The sequence below is a fragment of the Hippocampus comes genome, unplaced genomic scaffold (genome assembly GCF_001891065.2).
Source record: "Hippocampus comes isolate QL1 unplaced genomic scaffold, H_comes_QL1_v1.1 scaffold174, whole genome shotgun sequence".
NCBI classification, from domain to species: domain Eukaryota; kingdom Metazoa; phylum Chordata; class Actinopteri; order Syngnathiformes; family Syngnathidae; genus Hippocampus; species Hippocampus comes.
The window spans coordinates 1,770,680-1,794,474 of NW_017805983.1; the positions used below are offsets into that span (position 1 = coordinate 1,770,680).

General features: G+C 43.6%; 1 protein-coding gene across 13 annotated transcripts; it reads left to right on the forward strand.

The window, feature by feature from the left end:
- The first annotated feature begins 117 nt into the window (after positions 1 to 117).
- LOC109528366 (CLIP-associating protein 1-B-like) lies at positions 118 to 23,349 on the forward strand. 13 transcript variants are annotated; one of them, XM_019890832.1, is made up of 40 exons: positions 118 to 435; positions 1,182 to 1,599; positions 4,023 to 4,101; positions 4,196 to 4,299; positions 4,387 to 4,478; positions 5,127 to 5,202; positions 5,462 to 5,559; positions 5,648 to 5,718; positions 7,944 to 8,075; positions 8,152 to 8,228; positions 8,309 to 8,401; positions 8,498 to 8,643; positions 8,769 to 8,904; positions 8,995 to 9,065; positions 9,226 to 9,285; positions 10,232 to 10,309; positions 10,389 to 10,556; positions 10,646 to 10,692; positions 12,198 to 12,395; positions 12,936 to 13,034; positions 13,104 to 13,283; positions 13,604 to 13,708; positions 14,428 to 14,525; positions 14,621 to 14,644; positions 14,928 to 15,160; positions 15,706 to 15,769; positions 15,899 to 15,901; positions 15,999 to 16,162; positions 16,244 to 16,466; positions 16,604 to 16,720; positions 17,773 to 17,916; positions 17,996 to 18,102; positions 18,998 to 19,145; positions 19,221 to 19,404; positions 19,834 to 19,887; positions 19,958 to 20,166; positions 20,824 to 20,952; positions 21,031 to 21,237; positions 21,317 to 21,433; positions 21,888 to 23,349. In XM_019890832.1, exons 2-40 carry the CDS (start codon positions 1,390 to 1,392, stop codon positions 21,969 to 21,971), a joined length of 4,629 nt encoding a protein of 1,542 aa, XP_019746391.1. In that variant the 5' UTR covers positions 118 to 435; positions 1,182 to 1,389; the 3' UTR covers positions 21,972 to 23,349. The 13 variants fall into 13 exon arrangements, with proteins under 13 accessions (XP_019746391.1, XP_019746390.1, XP_019746392.1 ...); XM_019890831.1 differs by having other exon boundaries at positions 1,185 to 1,599; XM_019890833.1 differs by having other exon boundaries at positions 1,185 to 1,599; positions 14,931 to 15,160.
- Positions 23,350 to 23,795: the final 446 nt, after the last annotated feature.

Consider the following 23,795-nt stretch of genomic DNA (forward strand, 5'->3'; position numbering starts at 1 on the left):
CAACAATTCATATTCAACTACTGCACAATTTAGCATTGAGTGGGCTGAACTGTTTTTATTTATGGAAAGAAGCCAATACAGTATACGCGGAAGTGCGTCTGACGTCCGTGTGAAAGGTCCCTTCCCTCAAAAAAAGGTTCGACAGATGGACGGCCCACATCGCTGGCCAAATCTTGCCAGCAGATGTCGCCCTTCAGCAGCCTTGCGAGCTTCTTTCCCTACGGCACACGATGCGGGCCAAATTTTTTTTGCCATGCAAATGCAAATTGTGTTGCGTTTGAATTCCGTTAACTACCAAATAATAAGGGTCAAAGAGACATCACAGAGGTCGATTTTTTCGGGGGTTATTAATTAGAAGATGTGTCGGGCTGCGATTTGAATGAACGGAAGCGGTATCCTTCAGCGGCGTCGCCACTTCGGATTTTGGTCCATCCGGTGAGTGAGTGAATTTCCAGAGTGCTGCTGTATTCATTTAAAATTCATGTACATGCTACAGCATATTGACGGGACGTGACGGCTCATGCAGCAGACTCGCCTGAAATGTAACTAAGCTAACGCAAGCTTGCGCCACTTAAGATCCAAGGCTGCTTACAGTGTTTAGCTGCTGTGCTAGCGGGGAAGCTAGCAGCTAAACAAACTGTCCGAGACATCTAACGGCGGCGCAAGTAGTTTACGAAGTTTACCCCGAAAATAATTAATGTATTAACCCCGAAAGTTAGAAACAGTCAAGTGAAGTTTATATATATATATACATATATATATATAAAACAAAATTTGCAGTATTCTCATACAAAGCATATTCATAACGCTTTACAAAGGCAAAGAAATAAAAAACAAGATTACAGTACATTTACATATTGAAATTAAAAGAAACTAAAACATAAAAGGAGGAATGAAAACAGAAATTGACAAAATACATTTAAAATCTCTCTCTCACACACACACACACACACACACACACACACACACACACTATAACAATATATAAAAACACTATTTGATTTTATGAAAAACAACTGAAATATGAAGTTTAAATTTATGGATATTCTGAACAGATGTCAATTGCCCATGTATTTATTTTATTTTCAACAATCATCTTTGAAAGATCCTATCATGACTTAAAACATCAACTTAAATTTGGTAAATTTACCTAGTTGATGCAGTTTTTTTCTCTGCTCAAGCAGGTTCACACAAGAGAAGTAATTGGACCGTCAAGTGGGGGATTATGGCGCTCACAGGGACTCTGCCAGGAACGCCAGCTGCCTCCTTAAAACCGTAACGGGCTTAAAAACACAACCAAGAGACTTGTCAACTATCAGGCCTTTGTTGGACTGAACGTGGGAAGAGGAGCTTGGTGGAAGTTTGTGTGTGCTCATCGATTCCCCTCCAATGGCTGACGAGGAGGAGGAGGTGATGGCCACAGCGTATTTGCTTGAGCAGGTGATGCTCAAGGACCTGAGCAAGAGGCTGCAGGCAGGCCAGGAGATAGTGGAACTTATCCTGCAGGACAAATGTCCACAGCTTGAGCAGGACCAGGGGACCCTGGACAGGATGGTGGAAGCGCTGGCCAGCTCCTGGGTCAACTCCAGTCACTTTAAGGTCAGTTTTTCACACTTAGTGTCATTTGAATTTACTCGCATGCTCACACACACATCCAGATTCTGTATTTTGTTACATTTCCCAACCTTTATTGAGCAAAGGTACTTATTTGACATGAGCAATATCTCATGACATACACCCCCACAAAAATGCCACAACAAGTGGATCCACTGCAGAATTTTATCCCTTGTGCCTTGTACCGGGAGAGTATTTCATTGATCAGCCTGTCATTGTACATGGCTGGCAAGAAAGATCCATTATTTGTAGTGAGTAAATAATCCTTTTCAGATCAGTAAAGTAAAATAGGATCATCCGCAGTGGCACCACTGATCTATAATATTCACGAATACAACGATGAACCACGAGTCACACACTGAGGCTCTGAATTTGGGCTAATGGTGGTGATAAATTAAGCTCACAACCACCAGAGCCTTGTCCCCTTTCCAGCTCCACACAAGCAAAATTAGGAACTCACCACATGCGCGGGTGTTTATCTAGTTCTGATAGCTGTTAAGAACTTCTTACACTTTCTAAGACATGTCAGAGTGCTTAGTTCCATCATTCTTGCATGCCTTGTCACACTTTTTACACTTCTAAGAAATTGTCTCTCCCTTTCCTTCCTGCCTATAGAATCAACACATAAGTTGCATTTTTTTCCCCATAATGGTCGCTACATGCAAGCTAAGTTTATTTTTATTTATACAGAATGCAAATCCAAAGTGCTTCACAGGGGCAAAAAAATTTAAAACAGATTCAATTTAAAAAAAAATCAAGACAACCCCTATCATAAAATGGTATCTGACAAGTGAATGCAAATGAATTTAAGATGCTGGACTGCTATTTTCATAAACAGCAGTGATCAACGTTTTTAAACCGGATTTAAATGTGGCGACAGCCAAGTTCAGGGAATTTGTTTGTTCCACATTTGAGGAGCATGGAAACACAATAGCACTTCATTTTGTTTCAACGTGTTTCTGCAAAGATTGCGCTCAGCTGTCTGAGGTTTTAAATGGTCATTAGACTTAACGAGTTGTTCAAAGATCTACAGTGCCCACACGGCTTTGTTCATCGTATTGTTTGCAATCAGCTGAACGTAGCGCATCGTTCCTATTTTTTTTGTCATTTTCGTGAAAATTCCGAGAAGGGGTTCCAAAAATTGCACCAGTTACCAAGTCTAGGACTCGGGTGATGCGAACGTGTTGTTATGGTGTCAGCAGGGACGCTCTCGCTACACGCTCATTGAACATCCCAGTCACCCCATGACGAGGATAGATACGCGTTCCGTGGCAGTGCAGGAAACTAATGCAATGTGGATAGAGAAGTCACTCACGGTTTTGTGGAACGTCAAGTTCAGTCTTTTTTTTTTTTTTTTTTTTTTTTTTTTTTTACTTGACTTTTTTTTGCTTACAAGCCCAACGACGAGCAATGATGTTGTGCTTTTAAGAAAAAATAGCGATTTTTGTGCTTTCCACCGTTACAAAACTCCAGGTTTTATAAGATTACCCACAATGCTGTGCAGGTTTCATCTGCTTTGTTCTTCTGCCCTCTAGTGGTAGTACAGTCGTTTCATTTTATGCAATGGGTTTACGATGCCAAAAAGTAAAAAAAAAAAAGACTGAACACGAGAATAATATACAGTAAAATAGTTGAAAATAGCTGTACAAACAAAGATATGTTAAAAAAAATAGTGAATTTTCCCTATAGATGGATAATGTAATGATAACCAAAGTGGACAAAAGTTCATAATGTCTATCTTTACGGGCTAAATGTAGCATGCAGAGTTTTGTTCAATGTTTTACAATTACAGGATAGTGATACAACTATAATTTGTTGTTTGGCTAAGGCAAAAAAAAAAAAAAAACAACCCCCCCCAAAAAAAAAACCTGCATCTATACCACAACCATCACTCCTACTACCACTATTACCACTACTACTACTACTACTACTACTACTACGACTAGTCCTATGACAACAACACCACCAATAATAATAATAATAGTAATAATAATGATAATAATAATGCTACTAATAATGTAATTATTAATCACCATTATTATTATGGGCACTAGGTGGAATAGTGGTTCCTGAGATCTCTTTTTGGAGTTTGCATGCTCTCCTCATGCTTCCTTCCTTCCTCCTAAATGCCCAAAACAATCTCGGAAGGACTCAAAATTGTCCAATGGTGTGAATATGAGTGTGAATATTCGTTTTTCTATACCTGCGATTGAGTGGCGACCAGTCGAGGGTGGACTGTGCTGTATACCTCGACCATTTAATTGTCTGACCGATTATGGCCCTTCAAACATCGGCCAAAATAATCGGATAAATGGCAGATAGTTTTGACTTTTATGTAGTCTAACCATTTACAGCAGTTGTACACACTCTAATTGTTTGATTTTATTTTTTCAATTTGTGTGTTTTAGGTGGTGCTGTTGGGGATGGACCTTCTGTCCGCATTAGTTAGCAGGCTGCAGGAAAAATTCAGGACGCAGGTTGGAACAGGTGAGCCTTTTGACAGTGAAGCGTCAGGCTTCTTTTACATTTTAAATTTTAGATTTCAAAATACAAATCCCGGGGAATATTTTTCTTTTTTCAGTTCTTCCAAGTTTAATCGATCGTCTGGGAGACGCCAAGGATCAAGTGCGCGACCAGGACCAAGCACTTCTACTTAAGATCATGGACCAGGCTGCCAACCCACAGGTGAGAAAAAAAACATTTGCGTGCACATAGTACAATGTCAACTGTGATTCTATTGCAAGATGAACTCATTTATTTCTGCCTGATCAGTATGTTTGGGAGCGCATGATGGGAGGCTTCAAACATAAGAACAACCGCACGCGAGAAGGACTCTGCCTTTGTCTCATCTCAACCTTAAATGTGTAAGCTCACATCATGATGCACTTGAAAGAAATCATTTGTGAACAAAGAAGTTCTCGCTATCCTAACCGTTTCTGATTAATTCAGTTTACAAAATTACACAATTTGAAAAATCGGTTCCAAATTCAATGGCGTTAAAAAAAGTTTTAATTCTATCAATCATGTTAATGCTTCTATTTTTATACTATAGAGTCAAACCTCGGTTTTCGTCCATAATCCGTTCCAGAAGGCTGTTCGAAAACCGAAACCACGCTCTTTTTAAAATAAAAATGTTTACTGAACACGTCTGCTCACAATGGAAAGCAACACGAGGAAGCGTCACTTCCTCGTCTACCCGAGGAAGCGTCACTTCCTCGTGCAAGGAAGGCGAGAGGAGTCAAATGTTGCATTCAAGTGCGCTCAGTTTGTTCGAGAACCGAAATTTGTTCGTCACCCGAGACATAAAAAACTCGAAAGTTTTGGTCGAAAACCGAATTGGCCGAGAACCGAGACGTTCGAAAACCGAGGTTTGACTGTATTTCTATTATTATATCTTTTACCGTTGGATTACTTGGGTGCCTGAGTCAACATTTAAAATAAAAAAATAAATAAATAAAAAAGGGTCAATGCCTTTCATTTCTCATGTATCAAATGTATACGGTCATTTTCAGGTTTGGCTCGCAGAGCCTGACTCTCAGCAAAATAGTTCCTCACATTTGTAACCTCCTGGGAGATCCCACAAGTCAGGTACCACATTCCGTTCCTCTGAAAGCATTACATCTGTGATTTATTGCCCTCTAAAAAAGTTATTTTATTGCAGATTCTTCTTCTTATTATTGTATAAACCTGCCCTGTATGGCTACTCTGTTTGTGTTTCCTTTCCTAAAGAGTTTTTCTGTGCAACAGGGGAAGTTTATTGCAGATTAGCAGAAGCTTCCCATTGCTCTAATCAACGAAGCAGTGTGACATCATTTTATGAATAATAATTTGTGAAATTATTTGGAAGGTGCGTGATGGTGCCATGAGCTGTCTGGTTGAGATCTACCGCCACGTCGGTGAGCGAGTACGGATTGACCTTGGAAAGAAGGGCCTACCTCAGTCAAGGTGCGCTGAGCTACGTACACCAAATACCAATGATTCACTCAATGGATTCACACGTTGGCCAGTTAACATGCACATCACCTTTTTCCAGGTTGAATGTCATCTTCAGTAAATTTGATGAGGTCCAGAGGTCGGGGAACATGGTCCTGTCACCTGTGTCAGGTAGGATTAAATAATCGGGTCCTATATGTGCAGGTTTTTTTTTTTTGTTTGTTTGTTTTTTTTGCTCGTTGGGTCTGATAACGTGTCATCACGCTCCTCATATTATTCATCCTCTTGATTCCGTTGCATCGCAGTGTCGTTTGTTGAGTACAATTTGTTAATTTGAAGTCCCGTTTTAGAAATGTGAACCGACATTTACAGGTTGGGTTTAATTCACCACATAGTCTACAACTATGACAGTGTTTCCATGTTGTAGTGAATTCAGCAGCATTGTTTGTTCTCTCCATTTTGTCACACTTCTGAGTGAAGTACCATTTTTTTTTCTCTAAATTACAACGCTAGCTTCTGGCTCTTTGGTGCTTCAAGCCAATAATTGCTATCACGCCACCATGTTCAGGGACACCTCACTGGTCTTAAATGTGCACTGTTAATCTATTAGTTTGTCATTCTTTGATTATTTCAATTTTGCTCTGCGTATTCTGCTCAGTCTTTTTTCATTTTGAGCAGTATTTGATACTGAAATTACTTAATTACACTGGCTCAATACAAATATGCCGTGCGACGCTTTTAGCGATAGCTGTGTTGGGGTAGGTAGTAAGGTGCTGGGCATTCACACTTACATTTGGAGTTGTGAAGTAGTGTTGTTTATATTTGAGTTTATTTTCATTTCACGGGAAAACATAAAGTGGACATGTGTGCTTGCCATAATAATTCAACTCTGTAGATGATGGATTTTGTGACACATGTCGTTGACATGAGAAAACTTTTAAATGATGTGCCTGTGAAATGACGACACTGAAGAGCGACCGTCTCTACTGTGTTCTCATGATTTGTCGATAGGGCCACATGGAGCTGCTAACATGAAGAGAGAAATGATAACTGAGGACTGAGGAGGTGGCAAAAAAAGAAATGACATCTAGCCAACATTTTTGGACAAACTACGTCAGCGTCTGTCACACGAGTTGGTGATGATGCTCCTTACAGCTTGTTTAGTGGTGGGGGTTCAACAAGAAGGAGTGACTTGTTGCTATTTGCTAACTGGTGAAACAGCTTGGTGACAGCTACCCTTGCTGGCTCTCTGTGTGAAATTGAGGGCGTTGATGTTTGCCCTCTGTCTCTCTCTCTCTCTCTCTCAGAGAGAGAGAGAGAGAGAGAGATTTTGTAACACTTCTGGGACTTTATTTTCTTTGTCACCACAATAGCATTTTGCAGTGTATGATGAGAGCTGCTTGATGGCTTGCTCTTCTGACACACACTCTCTCTCTCTCCATCCTCCTCCTCCTTGCCTGAGGTTCACACACAATGGCTGTCCCTCATTTCGGCTCCACCCACAAGTGATTCTATCATTCATGCAGATCCCATTGTCCCCACCCACACTTCCTGCTCTCTCCATCCTGATGGTGCTGGTGCTGTGTGTGTTTGCTGAAGTCGGCAAGAAGGCAGCGTGTGGTCTACTATTTTACCTCAATATGAGAGGGGGGAGCATGCTAGCTGGTTGACTCCAGTTCCCACCCAGAGATGAGAGGATCGCGGAAGACTGCCAGATCACCTGACTGTCGGCATGCTGAGGAAATTGGTCTGCAGGCGGATCTGTTCCTGTGAGCTCTTCCTCTTGATTCAGGGCGGGAGCGAACAGAGGCACATTTTCAATGATGGAGAGTGGAGGGTGTGATAGACTATAAAGGGTCAACGCAGAGGAAGCCTAGCAGCCTGACTCTTACAGATAAAGCAAAGTACTGTGGTTGATTTTTCTTTCGCGTTATGTGCTGTATTGTGTGGCTTCACACACCAGGGGAGGAGCCTCCCCACCTTGTGCTCTGACTGACATTACAAGGAGGAATGTAATCACAGCAGCGGTGTGCTTGTGTGTGAACTTTGAACAATGTAAAGATATTTGTTGCATGCCGGGCGGGGTTCCATGCTGAAGATCACATGGGGACGTCCAGACGCAACAAAAATAGCTTGTCTTTGCTGACTTTTGTTCGCCTTTTTTTCGTCCGTCCTGCAAAAGTGTTGATGTCATCAACAGTGAGACTAGAGTGATTGTTGTGATGTGGGTGTTGTTGTGTTGTAGCTGCAAGAATGTGTTTGTCCTCTGCCATGTGCCCATTTTTAATTTGAAATGCAGATATGGCAGCGCGCCTGCCCACGCCACAGTTCTGTCTCCCAGCTCACTGATCCCCTGTTGTTTCCCCATGTGACTTCACCTTTCCCGCCTGGCCCAGATAAAAACTCAGAGGATGGCGATTCAGTGGATGGTGGCTGCTCTTCATCCTCGTCCAAAGCAGAGTTGTTGGTTGGGAGGAAGACTGTTGTGGGTTCATTCCGACGCCCCGTCTCCAGCGCCAAGTCAGCAGGTCAGAGCCATCAAGCCAGCCACTGAGACAAAAATCTTTAAGGTCACCATGTCAACTGTCATTTTGTGGTCCGCAGGGAGAGATGGGTCCACTGCTGGCGCGGTGGATGAGGATGACTTCATGCAGGCCTTCGAGGATGTTCCCACTATGCAGGTTCATTCATTTGAGTCAAGACTCACCGTGGCTGTCTGTCACATGGTCAGCTGACTGCATGTCCTTATTTCCTCCATCAGATCTACTCCAACAGGGAGGTGGAGGAGGCCATGGCCAAGATTCGTGACGTTCTCTCAGATGACAAGCGTGACTGGGAACTCCGAGTTGCAGCAGTAAGATGTCATCTCTGGAATTGATGTCATCTCTGGAATTGATGTCACTGACTGTCCTTTGGCTGTGCCTTGTCCTTGCTAATCGGGCCCTTTCAGCTGAAGAAGGTGCGCTCGCTGCTGTTGGCTGGAGCAGCAGAGTTTGACGGCTTCCTGCAGCAGCTGCGGCTCCTGGAATCAGCATTCAGATTGTCAGCCAAAGACCTGCGTTCTCAGGTGGTTCGGGAAGCCTGTATCACTCTGGGGTAAGGCCAGTCTCTGTATTGGTCACGTACTTGACAAAAAATGTCACCATTTCACATCTTCAGGCAAGTCAAAGTTGTTTATGTTGTTGTTGAATTGCATGTTTGATTGGATCTGTCGTCTGCAGACACCTGTCCTCAGTGCTCGGAACCCGTTTTGATCATGCCGCGGAGGCAGTCATGCCGAGCCTCCTGAACCTGGTCCCCAATAGTGCCAAAATCATGGCCACCTCCGGTGTGGCTGCCATCCGCCTCATCCTAAGAGTACGTCACCACTTTTTGACAATGTAGTTTTTCTCGGAATGAGTGCACCAATGCACTGTGTGTCTGTCTGTGTGTGTGTGCGTTTTGCAGCATACACACTACCCTCGCTTGATCCCGATCATCACCAGCAACTGCATTTCTAAGTCTGTGGCTGTCAGAAGGTGAGCAATAACTATGACTGACTTTTTTTTATGGGACCTATTCAGGTGAGAAAGGCTGTCTGTGTCCATTTTGAAGTTTTTATATATTATTTTTAAATGACAGAATAGAATCAATTGTACATAAATATGGTTTCAATGTTTGTTTTTCCGTGACGTGCAGGCGATGCTATGAGTTCTTGGACCTGCAACTGAAGGAGTGGCACACCAACTCCCTGGAAAGGTCAGAAAACATGGCAAATACCTGATGAGAAAAGAACGCAGATGATGGGAAGCTTGCTCAGTGATCGAAATGCCGGTGTAACAATTAATGGGGGACTAATTGATTCTCAAATGATATATATAACTATATTGATAGTCAGTTAATCGTTTGGACTCCTTGTTTAACTTATCAATCATGCAGCCAACTATCCAAATCTTTGGAATATCAGCCTCTCAAGAGTAAGTATTCAGATTTCTGTCGTTTCACTTTAAAGCAGTCTGATTGTCTTTTAAGAAAAATCAGACATTTGCAAAACATCTGCTTTTACTGTACGATGGTCAAACGTTTTTGCCCATTTGCTCACATGTTACAAACTAAACCAGAAACTGAATCATACTCACTTTGATTGCATATCTTCTCCACTGTTAACTTGAAATAGTGTCCTGTTTTTTAATAAAGGAATGGCAATTTTAATATTTCCTAATTGTTTTTATGGGGGGAGGAGGGGGGTAAAATTTAGTGAAGAAAAAAAATCTCCAGACTAATCCATTCTTAATAATCATTAGTTGCATTCCTGCAGTAATACCAGCTGTAGAATGAGCAGTAGGAGTGACAATTCCACCGGGTGAAAGTGGTGACATTGGCTGGGGATTATTCTATCAAGGTAACATGACACGAGCCTGGCAGGCTTCATGTGGTGAGGGTGGGGGAGGGTAGCTGCCTCTGTAAAAGACACATTGTGTTTCTGCATGGCTGCTGCCATCACTGCCGCTTAGGGGAAACATGAGCTAGCTAAACCTCGATACCAGGGGAGCTCTCGGGTTATCAAGTCTGTGTGTGTGTGTGTGTGTGTGCGTTTGCGTGTGCGTGTGCGCGTGTGAGAGAGAGAGCGAGAGAGCGAGAGAGAGAGAGAGAGAGAGAGAGAGAGAGAGACACACAGTTAATGTCTTAATATGCTCCCTGGCAGGCATGTAGCTGTTTTAATGGAAACTATAAAGAAAGGCATTCATGATGCAGATGCTGAGGTGCGGTCTGTGGCCAGGAAGTAAGTGTGGAAAGCTGCTTGTTGTTTTCGACAATGTTGAACGGGAGTCCCAATATGAGGATCGGTGGTGTCCCCGCAGGTGTTACTGGAACTTCCACAGCCACTTCAGTCAGGAGGCGGAGCAGCTGTTCCAGTGCTTGGAGTCGTCCTATCAAAAAGCTCTCCAGGCTCACCTGCGAAGCGGGGATACTTTGATGTCACTTCCGCCATCTGATCATTCATCGTCCTCTTCACAGGAGAGCCTGAAGTAAGACTCTTGAAAGTTCAATTCAACGCAACCCTTTCCTTTTGTCCCATTTTACATTGTTCATTTTCCTTTGCTGTTGCTGTTTACAGTCGAACTTTGTCGACAAGAGGCACCACTGGAAGAAGCGTGACCAGATGTAAGAACACATACATTTGTTGTTTTACAAACTACAGTCAAACCTCGGTTTTCGAACATCTCTGTTCTCGACCAAATCGGTTTTCGGCCAAAAATTTCGCGTTTTTTATGCCTCGGATTACGACCGAAAATTGGTTCTCAACCAAACTGAGCGCACTTGAATGCGCCACTTGACTCCTCTCACCTTCCTTACATGAGGAAGTAAGACTTCCTTGTGTAGCGTTCCATTGTGAGCAGACGTGTTCAATAAAGATTTTTTTTTTTTAAAAAAAGAGCGTTGTTTCGGTTTTTGAACAAATCGGTTTTCGAACAGCCTTCTGGAACGGATTATGGTCGAAAACCGAGGTATGACTGGAGTTTACTTCAAATTGCTAGCTACAGAGACTGAGCCATGCAAAAGTGTTCATGTTTCCTTAAAACAACTTGAGGATCAGGACAACGTGTGATGTCAGAGTCTAAAGGTTGTGCAAACGGTGCTGCGCAGCTTGAGTTTAGGGGGCAGCCTGATCATATCAGCCCTCTCAGTGACGACTGTAACCGTTTAAATATTTAATTGGATCTTCTCCTCGTTATAATCACCCAAATTTACCCCTGTTAGTTGTTGATTTGAGTAACAAATCAATGAAAGAAACAAGATTTGAAAGTGGTGGTAAATCGGTAAATAAATGTCTAAAGTTTAATTTATAGCAAATGGAATTTTTCACATTCAGAAATCCCCCTCATGACACCATCAAGATAGTTGATGACTAGCTTTTGTTGGTTGTGGTTGGCAAACTTTGCTTCGTGTTTGTTTTTGTAGTACTGGCATGGATTAAAGTGGATGGATTCACTTTGCAAAGATTAGTTTACACAATCCTCCTTGAAACACCAATTTACTTGATTATATCAAATTCACATGAATTGCATTTGCCTTGGCCAGAACATTTCTTTGATAGTTTCAAAGTAAATACAGTCTTGCTTGAAAACCCACTTATAAGTCATGGTTGTTAAAACATGTCCCCTAGTGACTGCATCATGGCACACCACCCAATAAAACATTTCGAAAAATGAGTCCTGAAGTAATGATGATTTTGTCTCAATTTACTCACAAACGGACGTACTCACTGTGAAATCTGGGCCGGTTTAATTGAACACAAAGCTGAGATACTCACAGGAGGCCATCATTTATTCTGTAGTGTGAAGGAGTGCAGGTGGATACATTTCTGCCATCTCTTGGAAGATTATGTCATTATTCTGCCCATCTCTACATGTATCTGGCATAGAAAGATGGGCAAAAAACATTTTCGGACAAATTAAGGCAAATAAGGGATTTTCCCACGGCACCCCGAGATGATCTGTCACGGCACACTAAGGTGCCATGACGTTGTGGTTGAGAATCACTGCATTAATGAATATGTATTTCATGGATATGAATCTGTTTAGTGGTTCAAAATATACAATTTGCATCTTTTGCAGCCCACATAAAGTAGTTTGGCATTTTTTTCTTTCCCTATAACCTTTTCTTAGCCAAAGCGGCCCAAACCTCCAGACCCCCCACTGGCACCTCCTCTCCCGGCACCCTACAGCGTTCTTGCAGCGACGTGGACGTCAATGCGGCAGCCACCGCCCGCACTCGGATGCCCACTGTGGCCTCAGCAGTGCAAACTTCGACTTCGTCCTTTAGCTCCGCCTCGGCTCTGCCTCCTGGATCGTATGCTTCACTCGGTGAGTGGCACCACGTGTTTATGATCTAATAAGGTGACGCAATTGAATCCCAGCCGCTCTTCCAGTCTGCCTGCCGAGTCATGACCTTTAACCTCTTGTGTCTCTCCTGGAATCTCTTACCGGTCAGACGGCTTTTATGTTAAAGCAGATGGTAAGATAGATGCGTCTGGAGGGTGATGCTCATCCATCTGTCTTCCCCACAGTGTCTTTTACACTCATCAGTATAGTGAAGGTGTCAGTGGTCACCAGTGTGTGATGCATACACACACTTCAGGATGAGATTTTTAATATTGTTTGTGCACAGGACCAATGTTGATATGCACGTATTCATGCCGCGGGCCAACAAATGTACTGTACACTGCACAGCTGACCTTCAATCTGTACAGTGTTTGTCCTCCAGGAGAGAAATGTTAAGATTATTTGAGAAAGTTTAGCAGCTCGGCTTTCAAGCATTCCGATTATATGTAAAGAAAATAGCAGAGTGTGGCAAGGAAAAAAAATTGTTTTCCAGGTCTCAATATTCTCTTAATGGCTTTCTAGGTCGCGTTCGAACGCAGAGGACGAGCACAGGAAAGCGTCCGTCAGTGCCTGACGGTCGGGGACGCAGCAAAGGGAAGGTCGTCGTTTCGCAGTCTCAACGTAAGGAAGCTTGAATGAGACAACCACACTGTTCGCTTGTCTTTTATCGGAACTTTGTGTGCGTTTCAGCCGGTAGCAGGTCAGGTTCCCCAGGCCGAATGCTTGGCTCTCCCCACGGCAGGATGGTCAGGTTACCTGTGGGCAATGCCACCACTGCCGCCAGCAGCAGTCTGAGCAACAGTCGGCGCCCGCGAGGCCACCGCAGCCAGGGCTGTAGCCGAGAAACCAGCCCCACCAGATCTGGCCCTGGTAAGGACTGCTGACCAACAGGACGGCCTGGAAATGGAGTCTGTTATCTCAGTCCAAAATCCATAATCCACGAAAATTCCTTGGACTCTTTGACTCATCAGATGCTAGTGTAGTTAGATTGTTTCTTGTTAAGGGCAAGAGACATGCAGAAACTTGAACACAATGTCGTTGTTCCTTTCCCTCCAATTAACCCTCTCTTTCCTGTCTTGCATGACTAATGCTCCTGCATAGCTGATCCTGCTAAGAGCTGAAGCTTGCGGCTAAACTCTTGCCCTGCGCTGCTGTCTGTCTGTCCGTCTGTCTGTTTTTCACCACTCCAGCACGGAGCCGCATCCCTCGTCCCAGTATGAGTCAGGGCTGCAGCCGCGAAACCAGTCGCGAGAGCAGCCGTGACACCAGTCCCTCCAGGGGTTTCTCCCCCCTGGGTGAGTATGGTACCAAAGCCCTCACATTGGTGACCCAGGCCATCGGCCTGACTGAAGTCATCAACAAATCAAATATTCACGTTCTTTCCAACTCTTTCCGGAACACTCTCTTGTTTTTCCCCTGTTGATTTCTTTCCTGCATTCTCCGGTTCTGATCTCATCTTCTGCTTCAGTGTGTGCAATATTGAAACTACGACAAATTGGTTGGAAAAATCAAAAGAAAAGGGTCAGACAATTGTCGGCTAACCATGGTGATAATCCCCAATCCTCTCTTGAGATTTGCTGGCACTGCTGGTCGACCAGCGCCTTGTCGCATGTCATCTCTGCCAGCCAGATGCACTTCCTGTACATGCCATTTGGTTTATTCCAACTGGCTGATTTATTCCATCAAGGATGACTTGTTAATTAGAACACAATATCATTTGGTTTGCTGGTGTAATAGCAACATCGCCCTTGATGCAGGACTTCTCACCTTAAATTTCATCATATGTATTCAGTTTCACATTTTCTTGTGAAAAATGCAACGAAAGAGCCAACTGCCTGAAAACCTTTTGCATTCATTCACATGATTAATCAGCATGTTTAATTGATTGAACATGAGTCCAATGAAAAAAAAAGAAGTTGAAACCAGTGATTCTCTGAAAGACAAATTTGTCTTCATGAACTGTGTCGGCATGCCCTGCCTTGCACTTTGTGACATTTTACATTCTCTGTGTCAGACCGTCTGTCTCACCAGGCTCGAATTTCGGCCTCCGTCAATGCCATGAGGATCCTCAACACAGGCACTGAGGTGGAGGCGGCTGTTGCTGATGCTCTGGTGAGAAGGAGGTGCAACAATGTGCTGCATCCTGAAATTGATATGTTGTGAATCGTAGCATTTATTTTCTTCCTCCTGGACTTTGTACATTTCAGCTCTTAGGGGACTCGAGGAGTAAGGTACTGATGCTGATGTGTTTTGTGTCAGCATGAGCATGAAATTTTATCATCGATCATATCATATTTATCATATTATATACATGTGACTGACTGACTTAATGTTTTTACACACAGTCGTCATCTGATGGTGTATGATGATTAAGCATGTGTACCTTTGATGCTAACATCTTATCATAATCATATTGCTGCCAATATGTCTTGATTCACCGCATGTCGCCGTGAGAGTAGTAAGACGACGCTCATAGCAGACGTCAGTACCAAACTGCGACTCTTCTTTCTCCAGCAGCGTTCGGTGCGGCGGCACTTTGAATCGCCGGGTATGTTCTCTGATGATGATGCAAACAGCGATGCCTCTAGTGCCTGTTCGGAACGCTCGTACAGCTCGCGCAATGGCGCTGTGCGTCACACGGAGGATGTGGCTGAAATACTCAACCACTGTGCCAGCACCAACTGGTCAGAGAGAAAGGAGGGGCTGCTGGGGCTGCAGAACGTGCTGAGGAGCCACAGAATGCTTAGGTTAGTAACATCATACCCAATCTGTCTCCTGAGCGCATCTTCAAACCAACGCACGCCACTTTATGCCAATGTTTTCCAACCTTTAGTGAACCGAGGCTTTGATCTATTGATTCTTTTTATTTTCGAAAAATCTCATGGCACACCACCCCCTCCCCCCCAAAATGTCATTAAAAGTATTGAATATCCTGAAATAGTGATGATCTTGTCAAAATGTCGTCACAAATACTTACTCAGGTACCCTGTTTAGTTGAAGGTAATGCTGTTATTCTGTTATATGAATCGTAACAGTTGATGGACGATATCATGCAAGTTCCTACTGCCGTCTAGTTAAGGAGCATTTCGTTGTTCTGCCAGTCACTGTACATTGCTGGCATAGAGGGATGACCAAAGATATGCTGTTTTGTCAGAAATAAATCATTCTCGGACCATCTGAGTGAAATTGGATAATTTCCCGTGGCAACCCTGACCATCTCACGGCACATTAACGTGGCTGGGAGTTAGTATTTTATACGATGAACCCAAACCCGTTTTTGTTTATGTCTCAGCCGCGTAGAGTTGAAGAGACTCTGTGAGATCTTCACCAGGATGTTTGCAGATCCCCACAGCAAGGTAACACACATTAAACACAGCCTCCATGCCAATAACAGTAGCATCACGTTTAACAACTAACTGAAGGGCAACTAACTGTCATTTTATGTTGCACGGCTCCTCGCTTGTGTGGACTCTAACACACACCAGAGAGTAAGTGTTTGCTGGTCTTCACCAAACACAGTCACTGTCAGTTACTGCACGCCATGATGTCAAATGCTGCTCTTGTCTTGTAACATGTTGCTCTCAGGTCTTCAGCATGTTCCTGGAGACTCTGGTGGACTTCATAGTTCTGCACCGGGAAGACCTGCTCGACTGGCTTTTCATGCTCCTCACCCAGCTGCTGAAGAAAATGGGTGCTGACCTCCTGGGCTCTGTCCAGGCCAAAGTTCAAAAGGCGCTGGACGTCACTTGGTGTGGATAGACACTTGGGCTTGGAATATCTGGATGTAATAAGTTGGTGCAGCTGGATGAAACGCCATCTGTTGTCTCCAGTGATTCGTTCCCATACGAACAGCAGTTCAACATCCTGATGCGCTTCATCGTGGACCAGACGCAGACGCCCAACCTGAAGGTGAAGGTGGCCATTCTGCGCTACATCGAGGCGCTAGCCCGGCGGATGGACCCGGCCGACTTTGTCAACACCAGCGAGACACGCTTGGCTGTCTCACGCATCATCACGTGGACCACTGAACCCAAAAGCTCTGATGTCCGGAAGGTAGGCCCTTTTCAATGTCATCTTTCGTTTTTGTCACATTTTCTGTTGTCACTTCTACGTTCTCCATATTGTCCATATATGTTTTGGTTCGATGCTTTTCTTTTGGTTTTCACATCTTGATTTGTTTCCGCAATCAGCATTTTTTTCATTCACCAAACTCCCAGACCCTTCATAACTGGGAAGATTTGTCAGGTCGCGCCAGCACTGTGGCCTCTCTACCTGGAGAGGGCAACCTGGAGGAGAGTTGCAAGCAGGTAGAATCATCAAGCAAATAGCTGTGACATGATTACAACTGTAGCTCTGCTCCTAGTTAGGGTTGCAAAAGTTTCTGATTAATGGGAAATTTGACTGTGAATTTTATTCAAGTATAAATATCAACATGTTGTGTCAAGTTCACTTCTATCGCTCTTAATTACGAAAGAGGGCTATCACAGATGCATAGTTCACCAAAACCAACATCTCCTGATTTCGATCTCCTATCTGGGCAAGGAAGAACACTGAGAAATCCCTCTTAGGGGATCCAAGAAGCAACCTTAAAAAGGAATCACAGATACTCACGGGTATTCCCCCTTCCAGGATAATCAGGCTGGAATGGATGCCGAGTGGGCAACAATCATATCATAAGACGCTGTCCAATGTTACGAGAGCCTATTGAATGTAATGAAGCACTGCAGGTCAGTGGTTCTCCTCGGATCTTGCCTTGTTTACGTTTTCAAATGATCAGTACTACAATATTTCCAGAAAATCACAAAACGGCATCACTGGTGACCTATTTTTAGAACAGGCCGGCGGGCTACTAAAGTGGTGCTTGGGAGCTACATTGGTGACGCCTGGTTTAGTTTGAAGACATTTTCTATGCATTTAATGGAGGAAAGTCGAGTGCATGTAGGAAGTGTATTCTCAATTGCCCTAATGTATGCATCATGCGATGTGGATTTGATTGAGAAATAGCATTGTATCGCTATTCAACTGTTCTTGCATGAAATCTGCTTCTTTTAGACTGCATTCTGCTCAACTGTGTTTCCCCAAATATATTTAATTTACCTATGAAAATCCAACCTTCTATTCTGTAAATTCTTGGTCAATTCCTATTCATCCCCATAAATTCCTGTTAATTTCCATTAAATGTTTCCAACTTCGAAAATGTTCAGAATTTTTGCAACCCGGCCCCTAGCTCTGTTTCAGCAAATATTTTCATACCGACTTTGAATTTTGTGTAATTATCCATCACCGAGACCCCACAAAGTGGCATAAAATAGTGAGACGGGTTTTTTCAACAAATGTGTTTATCCGTACTTGCATGCAGGCGGCCCAGGTGGTGCTCATTGCACTGTTTGAGCTCAACACACCAGAGTTCACCATGCTACTTGGTGCTTTGCCCAAAACCTTCCAAGATGGGACCAGCAAGCTGTTGCACAACCACCTGAGGAGCAGCAGTGGCATCAGCACGGTAACGCACTTAAGCGCGCACACCCGAACCCCCACACAAATGGACGCTTAAACTTTCTTGGGACGTGTGTGTTGCGCAGGCATCTCCCGGTAGCTCGGCGGGTCGAACAACTCCGCGCCACTCTAGCAGTCGCAGTAGCCCACTGACATCTCCAACCGCCTACTCACATGGGGGGCTCTCTCCCAGGTACATTTTTCCCATTGTATATCCTCGTCGGGATTTTATTGCCTCTCACACAAATCCTATTTGGGATTTGGATTTGATCCACACATGCGGACAAAATAATTGGAAAGAAAAATCCACAGTGGTCACAGAAATAACCTGACTGACAAAAGTAAAAACAAATAAAAATGTAATGAAAATTAACCAATGAGACCAATGAGGCATTGCTTTTGAATTGCAGTTTGACTGAATTATATTTTTAAAAAAACTAACTTGAACCATAACTCTAGAAAAGATCCAATGCTCACTCAAGACGTGTCCTCTATATAGCATCACAGGTGTCTTTAAATTTGTAATCAGTCAATCGGCCTATTTAAAGAGTGACAAGTAGTTACTGTGCTGTTTGGTGACATGGTGTTTATCACACGAAAGATGGACAAGAGCAAGCAAAAAAAAAAAAATTAAGATACTAATAATACAAATGGTAACAAAAGAGCCCAGAACAAAAGAAATTAAAGATGAACTTCAACGTCAAGCAGTGTCAGATCATCCCATCCATCGTTGATTGAGCCAAAGTAGACCTCAAGGAAGACACCATTGTTGGAAATGAACCATAAAAACTTGTTCACAAACCACCAAGAATGTCTTATTCCCAGACGAGACAAAACTGGAACTTTTTGGTGAGGCACTTCAGCTCCATGTTCAGAAATGCAAAGTGAAGGATACCAGCAAGACTAGATATCGCATTTCTCGACACAAGCGATGGGTCAGAGGGTTACTTCAAACATTTTTGCATGCTTTCTTACAAGTTAAATGGTTGTCTTTGTCAAACTCTTTTGTTCAGATACATGGCTTTGCACTTGCAACGTTTATGAATGAACACAAGTGGTTGTCATTCATTGATATGCATCCTCTGCAGCATGCTGGAGTATGACAGTGAGAACCCGAACTCTGAGGAGATCTACAGCTCTCTGCGTGGCGTCACTGAGGCAATCCAGAACTTCAGCTTCCGTAGCCAAGAAGAGCCGATGGAGCCATACAAGCGAGATGGAGCACGGGAGACCATGGTGACTGGAGCTGACCATTCATGTAGTTCACCTTCACTGATGACAAGCCCCCCAATGCTATTCTGTATTTTACAGGTTGAAGGTGGTTCTCCTTCACCCTCTGACCTTAGGCTTTACAGTGATGTGGTGGAGGCCGGGCGAACAGCCCTGGACAACAAGACTTCATTACTGAACACACCTTCGCCACGCTCATTCACTCTGCAGCGTTTCAGAGACTACAACCCGCACAACTATGATGTCATGGAGCTGCGGCTCAATGGTGCGTCTCACATGAGTGTGATAGCGAGAGGCGCTCTTCATCACTGTTTTCTACATATGGTATTTTACGTGAGGAAAAACCTCACGGTACACCACCAATCTCGAATGTCACAAAGTACTGTACGTGTACTGAGATTATGATGATCTCATCTCAATATACTCATAAATAACACTAAGTATGAAATGTGGGACCATTTAGTTCAACCTAAATCTATTCGATAGCATTGCAACAGGTAAATTCAGGTCAATTGACCCTTCTGCTCTCTCGTGGAAGAGTGTTTCGTTGTTCCACGTCACTGTCTTAGATAAATGCACAAGGATACATTATTTGTAGTAAAGAAATAATTTTTGGACCACTTGATAATCTTTTCCATCATTTAGTGGTCGGAAGTCATTGCTTGATTGATTCATTTTATGATGTCACCTGCAGGACGCCAGCACGAATGTGTGGAAAACAAGATCCAGAACCCCAGAAATGTCCCAGGTAAATGCAAATTGTCAACTCATTGCTTGGTCACATACAGAATTGGGCTGAATTGCATCATTTCTTGTAGGAGTGACCGAGCACCTGGTGGGGGAGCTGCTGAAGGGGTTGTCTCAAGGCCCAGCAGGCGAGTGTGGCACTGAGGAGCGGCCCCCTGAGGAGCGCCGAGCCACCCTGCTGGAGCTGCTCAAGGTGGCACGAGAGGATACGCACGTGGTTTGGGACGAGCACTTCAAGACCATGTTGCTGCTTCTCCTGGAGATGCTGGGAGACAAAGACGTAAGTAGTCTGTGATTAGGGTTACCAGATTCTGCCAATTTTTAAAGTTAGAAATTTTCCACTGGGATTTTTGGGATTATACCACCAATAATTAAAAAAAAGAAACAAAATCAAAGGTCAACTCTTAAAAGCGAATTTAAATGTAGTTGTTTTATCATAATCCTGACAAAAGCAACTGGATTTGAAACAATACAGTGGTCCCTTAAATGCCCTGATTTCACATTTTTGCTGTAAAACGCAGTGTTGAAAATAACACACAGGGTCCAACAGTAAGATGTTTTGGGTGGTGGCCCTTATGGACCACCGCGAGCCAAGTTGCAGTGATCCTGCCAGAACCGGACTGGCCCTGATTTAAAACAATACTGAACAAAATTTGAATTATATACATGTGCTCCAAAATGCACTTAGGTTGCTGCATTCTATGACTTCACCACTAGATGGCAGTAGACCATCACACTGTTTCAATAAAATGCTCTAAAATAAAGTGGAGTGGATCGGATCCGATAGGTTTCCGTTCAACTCAAGTTTCCAATTTGGAACATTTCTGACATTCAATGGAGATTTTCTGAAAAGTTTGCACCCCCCTGCTACTGTAGGCATAATGCACGCCAAGTTGAGCCTTTATTTTAGGTCCATTTACTTTCGGACTCTCCTCAGTACATGATCCGAGCACTGGCCTTGAGAGTCCTGAAGGAGATCCTGAGAAACCAACCGGCCCGCTTCAAGAACTATGCCGAACTCACCATAATGAAGACACTGGAAGCTCATAAAGACTCCCACAAGGAGGTGAGCGCCGTGTGTGGCGGATATGTTGAAATAGCGCCTAATTTGAGTCGGACTAACAGTCGCATCCACCCGTCGAAGGTGGTGCGTGCTGCAGAGGAGGCTGCTTCCACATTGGCGAGCTCAATCCACCCTGAGCAGTGCATCAAGGTCCTTTGTCCCATCGTGCAGACGGCCGACTATCCAATCAACTTGGCCGCCATCAAAATGCAGACGAGGGCCATCGAACGCGTCACAAAGGAGCCGCTGCATCAGCTGCTGCATGACATCATTCCGGGTTTACTGCAGGTGAAGCAGAAATTCGTCATTGGGTTCCAGGTTTTTGGCCATATTCTTTCCGTCAAATGGATGCGTTTGGCTGGCGCAGGGCTACGACGACACGGAAAGCAGCGTGAGGAAGGCCAGCGTCTTCTGCCTCGTGGCCGTCTATGCTGTGATTGGCGAGGAGCTCAAGCCCTACCTGTCTCAGCTCACTGGCAGCAAGGTACTTACGTCCACCATCGCTGTCAGGCTTTTACAGTCCCGTGTCCCTTCAGATACGAGTTGAATTTGTTCCTTGACCATACTGGTAACTGAATCACTCTAAATGGGTAAAGATGTGTCATGCTGACAATTGGGTCATGTGAAAAATGCTGCCAGAATAGAGTGTACCACTGTTGCAATGATTTGTGAATGCCCAAAAGCATGGGCTGGCCCCGCAGCTCATGTTCGGATGGGGCCTCAGACAGTGGTTGTATCGAATGAAAAACAGCTTCAACCATAAACAGAAAAAGGTGAGGTGGATCAGAATGCAAGCTTCACCTCCAACCTCCAACTGAGACACAGTTAACAACCAACACAAAGTGCGCCACTGCTTGACTTATATGAAAGAAGGCCGATGGCAGCAAATGAGCGGGTCTCATTCATGTTCCTAAATGTGCTGGTGTTTCCTTTGACAGATGAAGCTGCTCAACCTGTACATCAAGAGGGCCCAAACTTCCACCAGCAATAGCAGCAGCTCTTCCGACATCTCTTCCTACTAACCTGCTTTTAACTTTTAACACGTTCACTCTGTCAGCACCATTTTGATACACTTCCTGGCTTTTTTTTTTTTTTTTTGCATCCTGCTAATTTACAGCAAAAAGTCAGTGAGCTTTTTTTCATGCGATACGATGGAAGCAGAAGATGAGAGGCCACGGGCCACAACAAAGTCCCGAAAAGCTGAAAGCATCCACTGACTTCCTGGACGCTGGGAGGAAGGCGTGTCTTCTCAAAGCTGATTTGCCACATTGCAGCAGAGGATCACTTGGCTGGCCAATGATTTGAAGCTTAACGGACTTTTGAGCCCAACAGTACACATCTTGGTTTAAATGAAGTGAAGCACAATATTTTGAAGGAGCTTCATTCTGTTCTTCTGCATATAACTAAACAGGACACTTGAGTGTCTTCTAGATTTTCCAGTGAGAAATCTATACGCACATGACATGTCCTTTTAATTTTGCTTTCTGGAAGAGAAAATTAGACAACGCACCTAAAAAATTTGTTTGTGTTGATCATAAATGAAGTCGTTCTATTTCACTATTTAGAATTAGACGATCTCTTGGAGCTCCATACTGAGCTTGGTCCTTAACAGAACAGTCCAGTTCCTGTTGAACCACGAAATTAAGACTACTCTAGATGTTTTCCATATTCCCAAAAATATAAGCTCAATGCTCTAAATTCCACTAAAGGCTGAACATTTTGCAAACATTCTTTTAGATGCTTTTCAAAGATGTTCTAAATGGAACTTTGACTTTGAAAAACGCAAGGTAGACAATCAGCAGCTTCAGTGGAAAAGCTTGCTGATGGTGACAATGACCTTGAGCCAGCCTGTGAAGGTCATTGTGGTACCCATGACCAATCACCTCCTGTAATTCCTCACAAAGATTGTATTCCTGTGTTTGGCTGAAAAGAAATGTGAAACTGAACCACTCATCCTGAGAATGAAGACCGAAACTGCTGTTTTGAATGATATTTTGGTGTTAATGTTTAGTGAGAAATAATCCCACGGCAATCGTTTTGTACAAATGTGCCTCCGATATGCCTCTGTCATCACACCCTTTTAAGAGACGGGCCTCCCCATTTTCCATGGCCTTGTCAGAAGCAGGGCTGTTACGTTGAATGTTCCATGTTCACTGTTGTCTTATACGCGTGCCTTTAGTTAGACACCTCTTTTACTTCAGTCGAACTAAGACCGTCTTGGAGCAAGTGAATTTGCGAGTGAAGAAGAGGTTGTTAGTATGTCGCCGATAAATTCCTTTGAATGCACCTACACGCATGCATCTGCCCGTCACGCAATACTATATTTATATTCCGCAGACTGACTGCAAGTATTTATGTTACATCGCAATTGAGACTTAAATAAACGATCAGACATTGTCACTGTTTTACATTGACTTGTTCTTTTGAAGACAGTCATCAGTGGTTGACGGCTAACTATTGACTCTGTTTCATCAGCAGATGGCGCTCTGAACTCTGTGTTGCACCAAATATTAACGCACATCTAAATTTGGGCATATTACGGTATCGACATTCAAGTTCACGTTAAATGAGACATCTACTAATTTAGCCACTCTTGTTAACTCTGAAACTTCGGAAGCTGTATATCGTGACCTCAGGACAAACAATTTCGAGCTGATTGAGTGAGGTTGTACGTTGTCGTCCGTAATGCTCAACACTCCTAAAAAAAATGAAAGAAAAAGAAACTTTGCTTTGCCACCGCACCCACTAAAACTTCAAGTCCCATGATGCACTGCAACAGCTGGAACCAGGTGGTGGTTGCAAACTCATTCTGAACTCTGTTGCCTCATTTGCAATCAAACGGACAT